Source organism: Chiloscyllium punctatum, chromosome 49 (genome assembly GCF_047496795.1).
Source record: "Chiloscyllium punctatum isolate Juve2018m chromosome 49, sChiPun1.3, whole genome shotgun sequence".
Taxonomy (NCBI): domain Eukaryota; kingdom Metazoa; phylum Chordata; class Chondrichthyes; order Orectolobiformes; family Hemiscylliidae; genus Chiloscyllium; species Chiloscyllium punctatum.
The window spans coordinates 18,025,871-18,045,302 of NC_092787.1; the positions used below are offsets into that span (position 1 = coordinate 18,025,871).

The window sequence follows — 19,432 nt, forward strand, 5'->3', positions numbered from 1 at the left end:
GAATAAAATGCTAATTTCATTAGTAATAGTGAAACTACTGAATTGTCAGAAAAATTCAAGTGGTTCACTAATGTATTTTGTGGGCGGCACGGTGGCACAGTGGTTAGCACTGCTGCCTCACAGTGCCAGAGACCTGGGTTCAATTCCCGCCTCAGGCGACTGACTGTGTGGAGTTTGCACGTTCTCCCCGTGTCTGCGTGGGTTTCCTCCGGGTGCTCCGGTTTCCTCCCACAGTCCAAAGATGTGCAGGTCAGGTGAATTGGCCATTGCTAAAATTGCCCGTAGTGTTAGGTAAGGGGTAGATGTAGGGGTAGGGGTATAGGTGGGTTACGCTTCGGCGGGGCGGTGGGGACTTGTTGTGCCGAAGGGCCTGTTTCCACACTGTAAGTAATCTAATCTAATCTAATTTCAGGGAAGGAAAGTTATCCTGTTTATTGTGTGGCCGAAATGTTACACCAAGCCCAAAGCAGTGTGGTTAACTCTTAACTGGCTTCTGGAATGCCCTAATAAAACACTTAGTCATTTCAAAATAAGTACATTAAAATGCATTATGAATGCACTTGCAACATACTGCATGGACTTGAAATAGTTCAAGAAGATGACTCACTACAATTCAGGAACAATTGGGATATATGAGCAATAAAGGTTATTCTTGCCAGTGAGGCTTACATCCCATATTTAAATAACAATTTGAAAATGATGGAAGTCTGCCTCTAATACCATCAATACTGTAGTAATGACTAACTGACTGAATCATGATTTGCACACCTTTGTGTTCCTTTGCCATCAATTTTTTTAAAAGTCTATTATTGATTCTGCTGCAGTGAAACCATGGTTTTGCACCCTGTGCTAGTTGGTTGACCAGAGATTATATTTAGGTAAAGTCAGTTAGACAACGAGAACAGTAATTATTGTAATGCTTCTTGGATGTCAGGAATAGCAGAGCGGGCTGAAGGGGCTGGACAGCCTACTCCTGTTCCTATTCCTTATGGTTGTACACCTGTTCAAAGGTTCTACAGTTAGTGCACATATCCATACAGTGTGCCTAGAATGCAAATGATGAGGGCTGACAAGAAAGATTGTCATTTTTAGGTCACAGTTTGAAGAATTGCTCCGTTCCTAGTTGAAAATGTTTCCCTATTTGGAGCAGGCCTCATTTCCTGCAAATATATGGCAATGTATTGTATTTTATGCTTCTGTGGCTATGGTATGGATTCTATGGTAATGTATTTATTATGCAAATATATGTTATTTGCAGTTTACTAACAATGTATGAATCAATCCTCAAAGCACTAATGGAAATTCAGAATGCATTACAAAATACAGTGTCTTCAAGACAAGAGATTTGCTTAATAAGTAACCATTATCTGACTAGCTTCTATGCAAAGTGGTTTTCCAGCTTAGAGCTTTCTTGGGTTGGATTTTTAGCCTCTGCTGGGGCAAAGATTGGAGATGGACAGGAACTGAAAATGGCACCTCCAGCAAATGTCTAAATTCTCTAAACTTCATACTGGGGATGACAGGTTAATCTGTCCACAGCTGGCATGTAGCTGCTTAAACTAATTAACAGCTACTTAAGAGCCATGAACGATGACTGTGACAAATGTGAAAGCAGCAGACGAGAGCACCAGTGCTCCAGAGGCTAAAGTATATGCCACCTTGTAAAAATAGTTTCCTGGCCACAATTGTCACTTACCTGTAAAGGACATTATTATTCTAAATTTATAGAAGTCTTGAGACAAAGTGACTTCTTTTTGAAGTACCCTTTTCCTCAATTACATGCCACGGCTTTCTGCTGCTGTTTTCAAGCTAAATGAATCTGATTGGCCATCCAGCTCTGGAACCCACCAGCTGTCCTGAATTGAACAGTACCCTTTAGCCACTAGTTGCCCATTCTTTCTTTTGAAAAGAACTCATTGAATAACTGTTTTCACATAGTGCTTTTCTTGAGCTCAATGGCAGGTTCAGAAGCCTGCGGAGAGAATCAAACCAGTAGACTGCTAGCATTTTGAATATTACAATAGCACTCAAGCCATTTGCTATAATCTATTAATCCAGTCACATTGCTAATTCTTAAAAGACATGGGTTCAAGCAGCATTCTAGTGATTTGATTACATAATGTAACTTGACACTTCAACGTAGGATGGTTGATATGTTGACCAACCAGTATGCTACATTTCAGAGTGGGGTCTTTTGAATGAAACTTTAAACTGAGATCCTTCCTTCTTTCACAGGTGAACCTTGGTATGCTTGAAGGGGGTTGGGAGAATTTTGTATTACCCAATATGTATGTTAGATAATTTCCCTTAACTAGTAGGTTACTTGTGTCAATGTTGTAGGGTGTTGCTTTATCAAGTTAAGTGCAGCACTTGTCTGCATTACATGCGGACTACACTTGCAAGGTTAATAATTAGTTCACTACAGAATACCATGGGATATCTTGAAGTCATGAAAAGTGCTTTCTTTCTTGGTTAATTTATTGACTATTCATCTGTTCATAACCATATTTGGAATTAAAATTCCCTTTAATAAATGAGAAGATATTGTGATTACTGGTTTTATTTTCTGATTTTTCCTTAATCAGGTGCGCTGCCCACAAGTGCAAGAAGTTTGTGATCTTGTTAAACGTAACATGATTGGCGATAGATCATATATCAGAATCCTCGAACATTGTGACTTTAAAAAGTCATTTTCAAAAATTTACAACAATACAGATGTCATTGGAGAGGTACAATAATATTTTACCTGAATTTTGAATTAGTTTGATGTTTTTATGTTTGACCTCTAATTGACTATTATGCTTATATTTCTCTTACTCTGTGTTAAGAACACACAGGAGCAGGAATATACCATTCAATCCCTCAAGCCTGCTCTTGGATTATGACTGATCTGCCCTAGGCTTCAACTCCTCTTATGCCATATATTCATAGCCCTTAACTGCTTGATATTTCAAAAGTCTATTGATCTCCTCTTTAAGTACTTTGTTTTAGCCTCCACAACTGTCTGACTTCGAGAATTTTGGACAATCACTATCCTTTGTATCTCAGTTTTAAATGAATGTCCCCTCAATCTTTGACTATATCCTTGCTCAAGGTTTCCCCGACGTGTGGGAACATCTCAGCATATACCCTGTCAGGCCCCCTAAGAATATTGTAAGTTTCAAGAAGGTCACTCCTCATTTTTCTAAACTCTAATGCATAAAAATCTAACTTGTTTCCATTCATTAGTTTAAATCTGTTTCTACAACCCTAGTTATATGATTCAGAGGGACACTGGTCTGAGCATTGGTGCATTGGTCCATTGGTACGGGCTCCATTGGAACTATGCTGTCTTTCCCCATTACGGTAGCCAATGCCCCACAAGTTGGAATCTATTTCACCCACATGAATTTTCAACTCTCACATTTATCCTTATAATCTAATTTACCCTATGCCAATTTGCCCTTGATTTAGGTGGTAATATGGAGATTATTAACTTTTGTGTTTCTGCACCCAATCCCTCAGCGAACTTTCTTTCCTAGACTGCATATGTTGTTAGTACCTACGTAGACCATGACATATCATGAGAGGCATAGATAAGATGAATAGCCAAGGTCTTTTCTCCAGGGTGGGGGAAGTCCAAAACTGGAGGGCATAAGTTTAAAGTGAAAGGGGAATGATTTAAAAGGGACCTAAACTTTTTCCCGCAGAGATGGTGCATGTCTGGAATGAAATGCCAGAGGAAGTGGTGGAGACTGGTATAATTACAATATTTAAATTGCATCTGAATGGGTATATGAATAGGAAGGGTTTAGAGGGACATAGGCCAAGTGCTGGCAAATGGGACTAGATTAGGTTAGGATATTTGGTCAGCATGGATGAGTTGGACCGAAAAGTCTGTTTCAATGCTGTACAACTCTGATTATGACTCTTTGGCAACTGGATCCTTCCCCTCACACCTCGAGTTCCTTTCCAGCACAGAAGAGATGTTCTGAAGTTTAGCACCAGGTAGGAAACAGGGTCATCAAAACTCTGTGTCTTTGCTGCAGAGAAGATTATCTGTTTCCCTAAATATGTTTTCCCATATTATTACTATATTTCTCTGCCTGCTCCCCCTTCACCATTTTCGTGGTGCACTGGTCAGTTTGCTCACCTTGCCTGCAATCTGTGCCCTCATCCATACTGAAAGCACGAACCTTCTACCTACTGGAAATAGCCATCAGCTGAGGCTGCGCCATAGTTAAATTCTGGATCCCAGTACCCGCCTTAGTTGCAGTCATAGCCTCCTATCTCTGACCACAGACCAAGTTTGATGTATTCAACCTAAGGAATATAATTGCCTCCTGAAACAGTACCCAAAAACTTCTGACCATTCCTGATATGTCAGTGTCCACACCTCAGACTTTGGCTCATCAACTCTGAGCCAATGTTCCTCAAATAAGCAAAACTTGCTGCAGTTGTGGTCATCGTGGGTCGCACCGGCATCCACCCAGTCCCACAGTTGCGTCACATCATCCACCTAGCTATCTCTTCTATTTAATTAATTAATTTTGATGTGAAAAGTTTTAAAAGTGAATTTCTTACCTGTATAGCTGCATTGTCTCTCCTAATTTAAATCACTTTACCAATCAAAATAGACACAGAAGAGGTAACCTATCTATTTTCCTGTGATGTTATAGTTTGGCTGTCACCGGTAGAAACGGAGAAGTAGCTTTCTATCAACAGTTTTTACTTCCTTTCATTTCAACCCTACTTGCATTGTCTACTTTTCTCTTTCTGAAGGTGTCATACCTGTACTTACACATTGTTTGAGAAGGTGCTGGGTTTTTTTTCCTTGCTCCTTTAACCATAATCCAGGTTCCCCTCTCTTCCACTTAATTAGGTGTTGATCATTGTCTCCATGTCTTCCTCCTGCTTTTCAAGTTGTGATCTCGTTCATCTACTGAAATCTTTACGTGCAATTAACTCATGTTAAGTGATGTGACGCGTGTAATTCATTGACCAGGAAGTCAAGAGTCTGTATAACATCCGCAACAAAATAAAATTTACTCAACGTTAAACGGTGGTAGCTTGCTTTTTCAGAATCCGTGCTGACAACTCTTCGTTATATCTTCTGTTTCTACATTAGTTACATCTTTTGAAGAAGAATTCCATTATCTTTCCTACCACCACTTTAAGTCTTAATATTCACTGGACATATTCTAACTTATTTTAATAGGAATCACATTAGATTTCTGCAAATTCTCAGATATTGTTCACTTTTCTAATAACTTTTTTTATCCATGTTAGGGAAAAGATGCTATCTTTTCCCTAATTTTTAACGTGTGCAGATCTAACCCATTCGGTCAAACGCTTTTATTCTAAATGAACTAGTTTATTAATGATCTCTTCACACATACACTGCCCCCTCGCCTCACCCCTTTCTATTTGTATCTAACTTGTTTTTTTATGTCATGTTACTTTAAACAAGCAGACAAAGAGCCATCCCCCAAAAATCTGTCAATATTAATGTAATATACTTGCAATCCTTATTAATTACCTGGCACTTAAAATTCTCCTTCTGACTTTTGAATTTTGTGTCCGTTTTCTGGATTTTCTATCACATGATACACATAATACTGTGTCTTGCACATGAAATGGATGCTCCTGGTTTGCCTTGTTTTTTCAATGGACCGTCAAATCTTATCTAATCCATGGAAACGGAAAGTAAATATGTCTATTACCATATATATCTTTGAAGAGGAGAAAAAAAAACTCATTTAATACATAATTAGTGAAATTAAAATAAGTTATTCCTCAAAAGTAGATTGTAGATTTATAACTTGCTCTCGGTTTAATTGTGTGCACATATGAAAAGAGATTTGTAATAAAATATAATTATTGTAATGTGAATGAAGAACACATTAAAAGAATTAGAGAATTGAGCTCATTTGATTAAATGAGTCATCAGATTCAAATTTTGAAATTCAAGCACAACCTTAAAATGAATCTTGCTTTGAAAACAATTAGATATCGAATTGATTAAGAGAATTTATTCAGCTTCTTATGGCTCTCTTCTTTGTTGGATTCACAGTTGTATTTTTCCCTAGATATTGAACTTTATTCAATCCTCTTCCAAATAAAGAGCCCAGTATAGCTGCCAGTATGAATTCTTGTTATTCCTTTTGTTGTGCATTACAGGGGTTTAATTGACCTAAGAGTGTAAAGCATTTTCTCTTTTGGTTTCAGATTCCAGCATCCGCAGTAATTTGCTTTTAAACAATAAATTGGGTGCTGATTCACAATAGGGCTGATGTCCTTTCTAACTGCAATTGTAAACCACTTTTACACACTCCGGATCTATCAAGAATCAGTGTGGAAAGAGTCTAAGATCATTTGTCGCATATCCACTGAAAATTCATGAATTTGATTGATCATATTGGAATTGTCTCAGCATAGAATTCTTTCCTTGTATTCTGTCAAACTTTGCTTCCTGTACATTTGCTTTCAAAATTAGTGTTTGCAGAGACTGAAAAATTAACATTATCAATATGTTTAATTTTTTTTAAAATTGGAATGATAATTTACCTAAAGCTATGGAAACATATTGCAGTTTGATGATCTGTTTTAATGATGAAGACATTTTATATATGTTGGTGTTACATAACTTGCAAAATTTATATTTTTGTAGATTTTACTGCCTTCATTTGGAAAATTACAAACTTTTGACGTGAAACTTCAAAACTGTTCTCTCATCCCAAGATTTGCAGTCAATTCCATAAATAAAAGTGCCCTTCTTCCTAAAATCTCAGTGATCGTTACACATGCAAAATCACACAAAACCAAATGTACTGATGTAGTCGTACACCACTACCCATTCCAGTTTTTTTTCCATAATTCATGGAACCCATTTGTTGAGGAAACAATCTTAGAGTGTACTGAACTGGCCTGTACTTCTGAGGTAAGTCACTGTTCCACAGTGTAACAATTTTGTTGATTTACTCAAGTATTTTAACAATACCAGCTGTTTGAAATTTTAGGTACTGCTCTTTCCGGATTTGGCTATATCTTTAAATTTCTGCTTGTGATGTCACAAATATTTACTTTTTAAATTATGTCATATTTATAAAATTGGTTAAGGGAAGGCTTGGCATAAACGTTCTGAAAAATAGGATTATAACAAAATCAGAAATTGTTGACAAAACTCAGCAGCATCCCTGGAGAGAAAGCAGTGTTAAAATTTTGTGACCTTCTTCAGAATAGCTCTGAAACACTAACTATGCTTTCTGTCCACAGATACTGTCTGACTGGATGAGTTTATCCAGCAATTTCTGATTTTCAGTGTCTGCAGTTCTTTGGAATTCTTTTATTTTGGAATAGGAATGTATTTTGAAAACAAAATGGAAAAAAAACTGGTGAAATGATGTCAGTATTTTTACTTTGACAATTCCTTCTGGCATTTATATATTTTTAAAAAAGACAATTCATTTGAAGCAGAAGAGTATTAATCCAAATGTAGTTACTCAGCTGCTGTTTTTCAATAGTATAAAAGAATATTAAAATTGTATATTTGAGCAATTAGGAAATTTGAGTGAAGAAATTAGTATTACAGTGGGCGTAAAATAAACCCCAAGATCTTGTTTGGTCTTAGGGTTATGATAAGCTTGTATCACTCTCTCTGAGTTCATCCAAATAATATTTGTTCTGTTGTTACTCCTAGTCTTGCTTTGATATAAGAAGGATACATAAAACATTGAAAATTGACAACCATAGTCCTCTACATCCTAGTAAGTTCAGTTTTCTATTGAAGCACAAAAATATTTGATTGTGGAAGTGTTTATAATTAAACTGTTTAATTTTGAAATGTACTTTCATTATGCTTTTCATTTTTACTTTGAACAATATCATTACTTGTTTGAAGTTATGTAACAAAAGGTAAAGAAGTGAAGACAAATGAATGGGAATGAGAGAAATAAAGCATAGAAGGACAGTAGGATTTATTTTGAATGTTGTTGAGTCTGTTGGAAAGATCTTTCTTTTGATGAGTTTAGAACAGATTTTATTGTACTTCTAAAACAAAACTGAAAAGTGTTTGACACTCAAAGGACATACGGTGTAGGAATTAGCAATGCAACATTAGCAGTTGGAGGTCCCCTTCTGAGACTGATGTTAAGATGTACTGAAAATGGATTTATTTTCTGCAATATAATAGCTCAGATCAGACAAATGCACTAGTATTCAAGCTCCACTATCCTACAAGTTGTAGTAAAAGTGTCTTGGTTCTATTTTGTCACCACACACGTCAATTTGTTTCTTTCAATTACTGTAATAAAGAACAAGAGTTTTACCAGATTTCTTGAATAAATTTAAAAGTAACTTGTTTAAAGAATATGTGTTTTAATAAAAAAGTGGCAAAGCTGATTGGGAACTAAGCTACTATTCAGAATTAAACTATATCCCCTTAATCCCAAGCATACACATTCGTACATGACAAAATACAACATAGCTCTGCAGTGATTACTTGGATTTTTAAACTTGATAAATTTGCTATGAACAAACACTGCTCTTTAGAAGTGTTTTTCAAATGTCTAAATCACAGTAGGAGATTGTTTTGGCACATTCATATACTAAATCTGTTTAATTCCTAATGCGAAAAATCATTTTCATTGCTCGTTTCTCTACTCTCCCAAGAACAAATATATCCTTCCTTTTATGTGGTGATCAGATATACAAGCAGTTAATAAAAGCTTAAAGTTCAACTACTTTAAGTGGAACATTACACAGAACTTCACAGATGGTCTAGCAACGAAGATGCATTGCCCTGAATATTATCAAACCATAGATAATATTAATCAGTAGGTTGAACTTTTTGATCCCTTTTGAACTTGCCAGTCTCAACCAGACCAGATAGATGGTGCATGATCTAATTAACATCCGTGATCTTGAGATATAGGGCATGAAACAAATCATTGTTCTTTGTCTCAATCACTTTTCAACAATCTTTGTCAGACCATGCATGACTGTGGATTTTGTGTAGACACATTGGACTCATATGATCTCTGCTCTGGTTATTCTGCTTATGCATTATATAGGTTCTCACATAAAACAATATCTTTGGTCAGTAATTAGTAATGGCCAGTAATTTTGTTTGGCCAGCTAAATTTATTTGTGAACTTGTGGACCAGAAATCTTCAGCTACAGTCCTCAGTTAAGGTCTCTGAGATGTGGTGAGGAGTTGTGATGCTTGGGTAGGTGAATGGACAGGGCCTGAGTTGAGCCATATGTGAACTTCTTGTCAGTAATGACTGCATCATTTTAAGCGTTTTAAAAATAACTTGGATCTTGAGTGACCAGAATCACTGGTTAAGCTGTTTATAAATCAAGTCACACTCAGTGACACACTCTGGGCATGTGAATATTGTTGTTCCTGCAACTTCACAGCTCATTATGTGGCATCTGCTTGTTTCAGATGTTTGTTAGCATGACCCGAAAACGATTGTGATGGACGGATTACAGGTCCAAATCTGACAATAATAAATCTAACATTTTTTTTCTAATCTAGTATAGATTTTGCTTATTTCACTTACTTGAAACAGTCTGTACTTAATTTGGACCTTACTGTCTTCTCACAAGATGGGGACTAGTAAATAAAACAAGATTTATGGACAATTTGTCATTACTTAGATAAAGTACTGAGAATTTGGAAAAGAAATTGGTCTTACGGTCTTTAGAGTCCACTCTGCCGTGCACTGAGATGGCGAATAATCATCTATTTCAGAACCATTTTACTGCACTTTTTCTGTAACCTTTGATGTTTTGACTATATAGAAATCTATCAATCTCCGTTTTGAACCAATTCAACTACCACCCTCAGAGATAGAAAATTCTAAATATTCACCATGCTTTGAGGAAAGAAATTTCTCCTCATCTCAGTCTCAAATTGGGTCTGTCCTTTTTACTGAGACTGTGTCCTTGGTTCAAGATCGTGTTAACCAAGGAAAACTTCCTCCTACATCTATCCTCTTATCCCTTTATTATTTATTATTTATTGTTATCACTTGTATCTGAGTACAATGAAAAGTTGTGCTTTGTGAGCAGTACAAACAGATCATAACATACAAGGCAAAAAGGAAGTGCACAAAAGCAAGATCAACATTAGCTTTGAAATTAGAGAAATCCATTCAGCAGTCAAATAACAGCAGGGACGAAGTTGTTCTTGAACCTGTTAATATGTGTGTTCAAGCTTCTGTATCTTCTGCCCGAGAGGCAGGAGATTTAGATAATATGTAAGAAAAGCCTATTCACCCAGGGGTGGTAGGAATCCAAAACTTCCTGCCTGTAAAGGTGGTAGAGGCAGAAATCCTCAACGTTTAAAAACTATCTAGATGTGTACTTGTGATGGCAAAGCATTCAAGGCTACGGGTAAGTGCTGTAAAATGGGAGTTGAATAGTTAGGTGCTTGTTCTTAAATGATTAAAAATCATGCAACACCAGGTTATTGTTCAAAAGGTTTATTTGGAAGCACTAGCTTTCAGAATGCTGCTCCTTCATTGGGTGATTGTGGTGGAGCAGAGCTTCGAAAGTTAGTGCTTCCAAATAAACCTGTTGGACTATAGCCTGGTGTTGTGTGATTTTTAACTTTGTCCACCCCAGTCCAACACCGGCTCCTCCACATCATGTTCTTAACTGGCGCAGACCTGATGGGCCAAAGGGCTTTTTCCTGTGCTGTAGATCTTTGACTCTATGACTTTTACATTTCTCATGAATCCCTTGAGTTGGAGCCCTTCTCTACCATTCCAATCAACTACCCTTTTCCTTTTTATACATTAAAAATTTTGTTATTAAACCCTGGTTTGCAACTAGAAGTGCCGACTTTAGGCATGCCCCTATTCTTGCCCACAATCACCTAGTGTAGTTTCTCCTTAACTCTGTGGCCATGATCTGTCTCTGACTTTGCCATGCAGTGATTTTCACTCCAATCTCACACAAGCTGTTGATCTACCCAAAGGTGACTCTGGCCTACTGGTTCTGTAATGGGGTTATTCTACCTGATAGTTTGTAGCCCTGCATGCTGTTGCTTTGTTTCATCTTGCAGTCTACAAGTTTGTTTTGTTTCATTCTGCTACCTCTAGTCATCCAGCCAGTATGGTCTGTATGTGGCAAATAAAGGTACTCACCCACTTGTGTGCGCTTCTCTTGTTTCCTGGCTACTGACAGATTATCCTGCTAATTAGGCCAGTTGTTGTTGTATTTTAAAATGATACTGCAAACAGAGTGAATGCTGCCTTAACCAAGACAACAGATCTATTCTACAAGTATGGCCAGGGCAACAGCACTCAGACTGCATCCCCAATCATAATTTGATTTACGTATTTGTTCATTTTTCAATTACATCAGTTACGTGGATTTCCTGGTCATTTTCAGATTACAAGATATGCACAAGAATTGCAGTATTTCACATTACTATGCAAAGGTCCAAACAGGTCTCCAGTTCACACTGTGTAAAACTAAGCAATCTCTCCCCACCAGTGTGTATTCTCTAGTGCTGGGCTCCTATATGGTACTAATCAGGTGCCAGACAGTTACACAGCAGTAGTGTCTTTTGTGTTTTAAAACAATCCCTCACCCCAACCAGCATGGCAATCATCTCATCCAGCACTAACTGATTGATTGATTGTTTTGGTTTTACAATACCATTGTTGGAATTTCTTTGAAAATGTTGGTGACAAGTTTGATAAAGAAGAGCAGATGGTTGAAGGGTACTTACTACTTCAGAAGGCTTTTGATAAATTACCCTTCAGGAGGTTGGTTACAAAAAATAAGTACTGCATGATTTAATGACTGGCTAGCAGACAGAAAACAAGGAATAGAAATAAACAGTTCATTCTCATATTAGAAGGCTATGACTAGAGGATTACCAAAAGGATCAGTACATGGGCCCAAGCTGTTCACAATATAATGGTGGGAACCAAGTGTATTATTTCAAAATTTGTGGATGATACAAAACTAAGTGTGAAGATCCATGGTTGTGGTCCATGTAGGTACCAACGAAATAGCAGAATCTCTGTCCTAGTTTTATCTGTGGGCGTATGAACAGCTAGAACCTAAATTATAAAGAACCAAAAAGGTGATAATCTCTGAGGTGGGGTGGATGGGAGGGGGTTTGGTGGGGGACGAGGGGTGGAGGGGGAGGTTGGGTGGAGGGTTCACTTATAGGGGAAATTAGAAGACCTGAATTAAAGGAAGAGATAAGAGTGTAGCAGTCAGGAGAGGTTATTAAAATCTTCAGCACAGACACCGATAAGACAGAGTATTTGGAAAGGATTAGCAATCAAACTTCAAGCACATTGGACCACAAATGACAACGAGAAGAGGGCCGGTTAATAGAGGACTAAGGTGCGCTATCTGAATGTAAAATATATGAGGAATATGGTAAATGAGCTTGTGGCACAAAGCAAAATTGGCAGGTATGATGTGGGCATCACTGAGATTGCAGGAGAAGAAATGTGTGGAATGTCTATGAAATAACTTTTTGGAGCAGCTTGTGGTGGACTCCACTATGGAACAAGCAATAATGGATTTAGTGTTTTTCACCGAAGCAGATTTGATAAGGGATTTTAAGGTGAAGCAATCTTTTAGGAGGCAGTTATCATAATTGATCGAATTTGCTTTGCAATTTGAGAGGGAGAAGATCGAATCAGAGGCAATAGTTTTACAGCTGAATAAAGGTAATAACAGAGGCATGGGCTGGGTAGAATTGACTGGGAGAGGACCCTGGCAGGAAAGGCAGTGGAACAGCAATGGCAGGAGTTTCTGGGAATAATTCGGCTGACACAGCAGAGATTCATCCTGAGGAAAAAGAAGCATGGTACTGGGAGGGTGAGGCACCATGGCTGACTGGGGAAGTCAGGGATAGCATAAAAACAAAAAAGAAAGCATATAATATGGCAAAGAGTAGTAGGAAACATGGAGGATTGGAAAGCTTACAAAGACCCACCGAGATTTCTGAATACTTAGAAGTGTATGGTAAAATAGGGTAAAGTCAGCATGGTTTAATCAAGGGGAGATCATGCCTGACAAATCTGCTAGAATTTTTGGAGGAAGTAATGAGCAGGTTAAACCAAGGAGAGCCAATGGATGTTATCTACCTGGACTTCAAGAAGGCTTTTGACAAGGTGCTGCACAGAAGGCTTCTGAGTAAGGTTAGGGCCTATGGTGTTAGAGGCAAGGTGCTAGCATGGATAGAAGCTTGGCTGTCTGGCAGAAAGCAGAGTGTGGGGATAAAATGGTCCTTCTCAGGCTGGTGGCCAGTGACAAGTGGTGTTCCACAAGGCTCAGGGTTGGGACCACAAATTTTCACTTATTACATTATTGATCTAGATGAAGAAACTTATTCTTACTAAATTTGCAGATGATGCAAAGATAGGTAGAGAGACAAGTAGAATTGAGGGGAGGCTGCAGAAGGATTTTGACAGGTTATGAGAGTGGGCAAAGAAGTGGCAAATGGAGTACTATGTGGGAAAGTGTGAGGTCATGAACCTTGGTAGGAAGAATAAAGGCATGGACTATTTTCTAAATGGGGAGATAATTCAGAAGTCTGAAGTGCAACGAGACTTGGGAGTTCTAGTCCAGGATTCTCTCGAGGTAAACTTTCAGGTTGAATCAGTAGTTAGGAAGGCAAATGTAATAATGGCATTTATTTTGAGAGGACTTGAATACAAATATATGTACTTTTGAGGCTCTTTTGATCAGATCACATTTGGAGTGTTGTGCGCAGTTTTGGATCCCATATCTCAGGAAAGATGTATCGGCCCTGGAGCGTGTTCAGGGTATGTTCACAAGAATGGTCCCAGGAATATAAAGTTTTAACATAAGAGGAATGTTTGCGATCTCTCGGTCTATATTTGATGGAGCTTAGGATGAGGGGCCAATCTAATTGAAACTCTCAGAATACTGAATGACCTGGACAGAGCAGATATTGGGACGATATTTCCATTGGTAGAAGAGACTAGGATACAAGGTCATAGCCTTAGAGTAAAGGGAAGACCTTTTAGATTGGAGATAAGGAGAAACCTTTTCAGCCAGAGAGTAGTGAATCAATGGAATTCATTGCCACAGAAGGCTGTGGAGGCCAGGTCTTTGAGTATATTTGAGACTGAGCTAGATAGTTTCTTGAGTTTCAAGGGGATCAAGGGTTATGGGGAGCAAGCAGGAGAATGGGGTTGAGAAACTTATCAGCCATGATTTGAATGGTGGAACAGACTTGCTGAATTGAATGGCCTAATTTATGCTCCTATGTCTTATGGTCTTATGAATGTGCAGGAATCTGTACTGAAAACAAGAAATGTCAGAAATCACAGTGACTCAGGCAGCATTTGCGGGGGAGACAGCAAGCTAACATTTCAAGACTCTTCATGAATAGAATGGAATAGAATAGAATAACCTTTAATGTCATGTGTACTCAAGTATGGAAGTACATGGGTACAGTGAAAAGTTTACAATGTCACCCCACATGATGCCATCTTAGGTACAAAGTACCAAGGTACAGATCTTAGATACAGAACAGAGAAATGATGGAAAAAAAGGAAAACAATTTACATTACTTAGTTATTCATAGTATAAGTTAGAAAAGTGATCTAATGCATCGGGGAAAACATCAAACAGGGATCGAAGCTGACATGCTCTGCAGATTAAGTGAATGAAATCTGAGAATGACAGAACAATAGTGTGTCCAACTGCCAAACTGCAAAGAACAGATGGTCCCACTGGAGGGGAAAGAGGACATGGTGACAGAATGCAACAAGTAACTAAAAGAAAAGGAGGAAATGGGAGCAAGTTCACAATTTTTAGGTGTTGAACACAATATTGAGTCCAGAAGGTTGTAAAGTGCCTAGTTTGAAGATGAGATGTTGTTCCTTCAGTTTGCAATGTGATTCACTCAAGCTTTAAAAGGATCAACCTCTGCCAGTTCAGTACCATATAAAGTTTTAAATTGCTTTGTCTCTGGAAAGATATTATTGCCGTAGAGGGAGTGCCATAAAGGTTCACCAGACTTGATCTTGGGGTGGTGAGACTGTTCTATAAGGAGAGGTTGGACAAGCTGGATTTATATTCTCTTGGGTTTTGAAGAATGAGAGGTGATCTCATTGAATTTTACAAATACTTGGGATGGACAGGATAGTTGCAGATAAAATGTTTCCCTGATTGGGGAGTCCTGAACCATGCAGCACAATTTAAAAATAAGGAAGATGTTATTTAGGTTTGAAATGAGGAAAATTTTATTTTTTACTCCAAAGATTGTGAATCTTTGGAATTCTGTAATATAGTGTGCTGTGGAAATGTAGTTTTAGATAATGCTTAAGGTAGAGATTGATTGATAGAATTCTGATTACCAAAGGCAAAAAAGGTAATGGGGATATGGTGGGTAAATGGCATTGAAGTGTTCCACCAATCATGATCATTTTGAATGGCAGGGCAGACTCAATTGGCTGAATGGCCTACTCTGTTCCCTTTTCACTTTGTCTAATGGAGTCTCCTTTAAATCTATCTTATACTATTAGTAGAAGTAAGGTATAGACTTCCAAACAGTAGTCACTCTGTGGGAAAGGCTATAAATCAACAAGTAATAGGAGCATGTAAAAAGAATAGAGCAATAATTATGGATGACTTTAATCTTCATGTTGATTGGGTTAATTAAATTGGAAATGTTAGTCAGTGTATGTAGGATGATTAACTTTCTTCTCAATCTGATTCCATGGTTAAATTATTTGATTAGAGTTTACATTACTGTTATCTTTCCCCTTAGAAATTCCTACAGCTGAAGACAATTCTATGTTTATATTATACTTCAGTGAGGTTACCTTTTTTATTTTCCAATGTGCTGAAACCTGTATTGTCTTGAATGCATGCAGTATCTTTTACAGCCATTTCTTTCAACACATTGGGATGTGGATCATCTGATGCTGGAGTTTTGGATACTTTAAATCCAATTGACTTCTTTCATTTCATTTTTTAAAACTAATTTTAACATTTGAGTTCCTCACTTTTTTTATATTAGTCTCTCGACTTTATTTCTGGGAGATTGTTAGGAATCTTATTCCCCATTATAAATTCTTCTGACTGCATTTGAAATGGGCCCGCATCTGTTTTTGCTTGTGCTTTCTACATACCTATAGAAGCCTTTAAGTGTTTTTCTTTATTTTTATCATTAATCTACTTTCACTCTATTTTTCCTTTCTTATTTTTCTCTTGGTCCACCTTTGCACAGTTCTAAACTGCTCACATCTTCAGGCTGACCATTATTTTGACAACTTTATTAGATCAAACAAAGACATCTGTACAATTCTTGATTTTTTTTTTTAGCCATGGTTAGAACACATTCGTAGCTGAGTTTTTGAGTTTTGAAAGAATGCACTTTTGTTCAACTTAAGACCCTAGTTTCTGATTCAACTACCTAGTTTTTCTAATCCACTTTGTTTTGATCTTTAAGCTGATTCTGGAGTTGCTAGATTGGAATGAGTTAAATCTGTAGCACTAATTTGAATGGTCTGTTCTGGTTTTTGCCTTGTTAAAGCTGTAAAGGATCAGATTGAAACTTGGCAATTGTCTTCATGTTCTTTGACAGCTTGCATCTCTGAGGTCCTTTCCAGTTCTTTCCCAGTAATTGCAGTTACCATGGTTATGAACTTGAAATGTCCCATCTTGACAAGGCCAGCTTGCTCTTGGGAAGGAGTGGGAAGCTGACCTTATTGGCAGTGTATCAAAATTTGGAATATATAATGGTTTAGAGAGAGAATGTAGAGGATTTAATTGTAACTTCCGTATGGATAGCAGCCAATAAAAATAGTTATCAACAATGCGACAAGAACAAGAAAAGTTGAAGTTAGCAGTTTCATAATGTATGAGCAGTTGAGCTTCAGAAAAATGTTTCTTGTGTTGGTTTTGGATGAAAAATATACAACGGGCTTTCTATTTTGTTATTTCTTGTATCTTTTCTTCCAGCAGCCTTTTGAAACTTAGACCAAGTAGACTGCCTTCTCTGAGCAATTTTTCAACTTGGTTGGCTGGTCTGGAATTTTGACTAGATGTAGTATGTCATGAATTCAATTTGACCAATTTTAAATTTCATTCTACTGGTTGGGAGTATGATGTCAATAGATTACCTCTCCTGTACGGAGTAGACCAGAAACATTTCCAGGTTTTTCAGTTTTTTTGATCTTGTCCTCTTCTGAGGCTCACATTAATACAATTAACAGCAATCAGAAGAAGTTATTGCCCTCCACTGCTGGGATTAGTCACTTTAGAACAGTTCAATGATTTCTTGGATCTAATTGATTCCATAGACATTGGATGGGATTAAATTACAAATCCTCGTAGAGCTACATATATTTTATACAATTTTCTGAAAAAGTTGACTGCTTTGTTCTACTATATGAATGAAAATGTAATATTTACCAGCATTAAGAATTTACTCAAACAGAAAATCTTAATTAGAGCAAAAGGATTCTTGTCTTTATCTATATTTGCAAATTAATTGTTATGAATATGAATTATTATTTTATTATTATTATGTGGACCCCTCCAAAAGGGCCTCTTGGTTTCGAGATCAGTCAAAAGAATCAACGGAATGCGGTCTGTAGAAAGCAAGGTCATTAGTTTAGTTTAATAATGTAAGACGGCCTGATGCAATTCTGTCCAGCAACAGAGGTTAAAGCTTCTGTGCTCCATGGTGAAATTGATATGAATTAATATGAATTAATATGAATTAATATTAATATGAATCATATTAATGTGAACTTGCAATTCAAATAATTTTCTTGCTCTGGAAATATCTTCTCAAATATCTCAATATTTTTCTTAAAGTCACTACCACATTTTCTATTGTCTGGTTTATCAATAGATTTTACCTTTTTTAACCATAATAGAGGAAACTTTATGAAATAATCAAGGGTGGAAATTGGAAAAATGCATTGAACAAATATGTCCGTAGTTTTCATAGTTTATTAACTCGGTGTTTGTGATTATAACATGCAAATTACCAACTGTCATTCATGATTTATCTAAGAAATGTTTGTGCCAAACATAATTTGTTCATTTTTCAGCCTGATATGTTGTACCTGCAATTGCAGAGGACACACCCTTTAACATGAGAAATAGAAGAACAGATTTCAGAGTATTCTAAAGCAAATTTCAGAGAAATCGAAGACAAATTTCAGAGAATTGTAAAGTAAACTGCTCATTATGATAATAAATGATTTCAACTTCCCCAACATTAACTGGGATAATCATTCTGTGAAAGGTTTGAAGGGAGTAGAATTCTTAAAGTTTCATCCAGGATACCCTTTTAAGGCAGTACGAGATTAGGGATGGTCCTGGACTTATTTCAACCACTTGCCCAGTTTTGTTACCTAAAATTATCAATGGGCGAACATTTTGCAGGCAGCAATTATGACTCTGTTGGATTCAACCTTGTTATGGAAAAGGATAAGATGGGCCTGAAATCAAAGTTCTCAACTGATTTTTAAAAAGATAAGATATGATTTGGCCAGAGTGGACTCAAGTAAATTTGGCTTAGACCATTGAAGAAAATATGCAGAGTACTGAGCCAACATGTTTCAATAAAAAAAAGGTGGGACCGTCAAATCCAGTGAATCCTGGATATCAAGGGTTATACAGCATTGGATTAAAAGAAAAAGTGATCCTTATGGCAGATATCACTGGGTCAAAACAGCAGAAGCCTGAGAGGAGTATAGAATGTGCAAGAGGTCATTTAAAAAGGCAATTTAAAAGGGAATATGAAAGGCTATTGGCAGGCAAAATTTAAGAAAAATCCTAATTTGTTTTACAGGTACATAAAGGGCGAAAGGATAATGAAGGAAAGAGTAGGGCACATTAGAACCACAGGATAGTGAATGGAGCCAGAGAATGTGGGTTGTGTACCAAATGAATACCTTTGGTTCGATGCTCATTAGTGAGAGAGACAATATGGGTGAAGAAGTTAGGGAGAAGATCTGTGATACAATTAAAGAAAATCACATTGACGGGGGGAGATTTAATGGTCTGGCAGGTAGATGAATCTTCTGAGCCAATTGAAATGTATACCAGGTTGTTGAGTGAGGTGAGGAAGGAAATAACAGGGTTACTTGCAAACATTTCAATTCCTCTCTAGCCACAGGAGAGCTGCTGAAGGAATGGTGGACAGCCAGTGTGGTACTGTTATTCAAGAAGTGAGCAAAAGATAAACCAAGAAATTACAAGCCAGTTCAATCTAAACTTGGTGATGGGAAGCTATTAGAAGCAATTCTGAGGGACAGAATTAATTTTCATTCGAGAGGCAGGGATTAATTATGGACAGTTAGCATGCTTTTGTTAAGGGGAAGTCATGTCTGACCAACTTGATTGAATTTTTTGTAGAGGTGATCATGTGTGTAGACGAGTGCAAAGATTTAGACTACTTGAACTTCAGCAAGGCTTT

The 19,432-nt window shown here is 37.2% G+C and overlaps 1 protein-coding gene across 4 annotated transcripts in view; it reads left to right on the forward strand.

The window, feature by feature from the left end:
* Nucleotides 1–19,432, forward strand: part of LOC140469297 (transforming growth factor beta receptor type 3-like) — a 126,396-nt gene that overhangs the window by 80,739 nt on the left and 26,225 nt on the right. For all 4 annotated transcript variants that reach the window (XM_072565655.1, XM_072565654.1, XM_072565657.1 and 1 more), the window contains exons 13-15: nucleotides 2,586–2,729; nucleotides 6,650–6,919; nucleotides 7,679–7,745. In XM_072565655.1, the coding sequence (XP_072421756.1) occupies nucleotides 2,586–2,729; nucleotides 6,650–6,919; nucleotides 7,679–7,745 (481 nt within the window). The remainder of the gene's footprint in view (nucleotides 1–2,585; nucleotides 2,730–6,649; nucleotides 6,920–7,678; nucleotides 7,746–19,432) is intronic.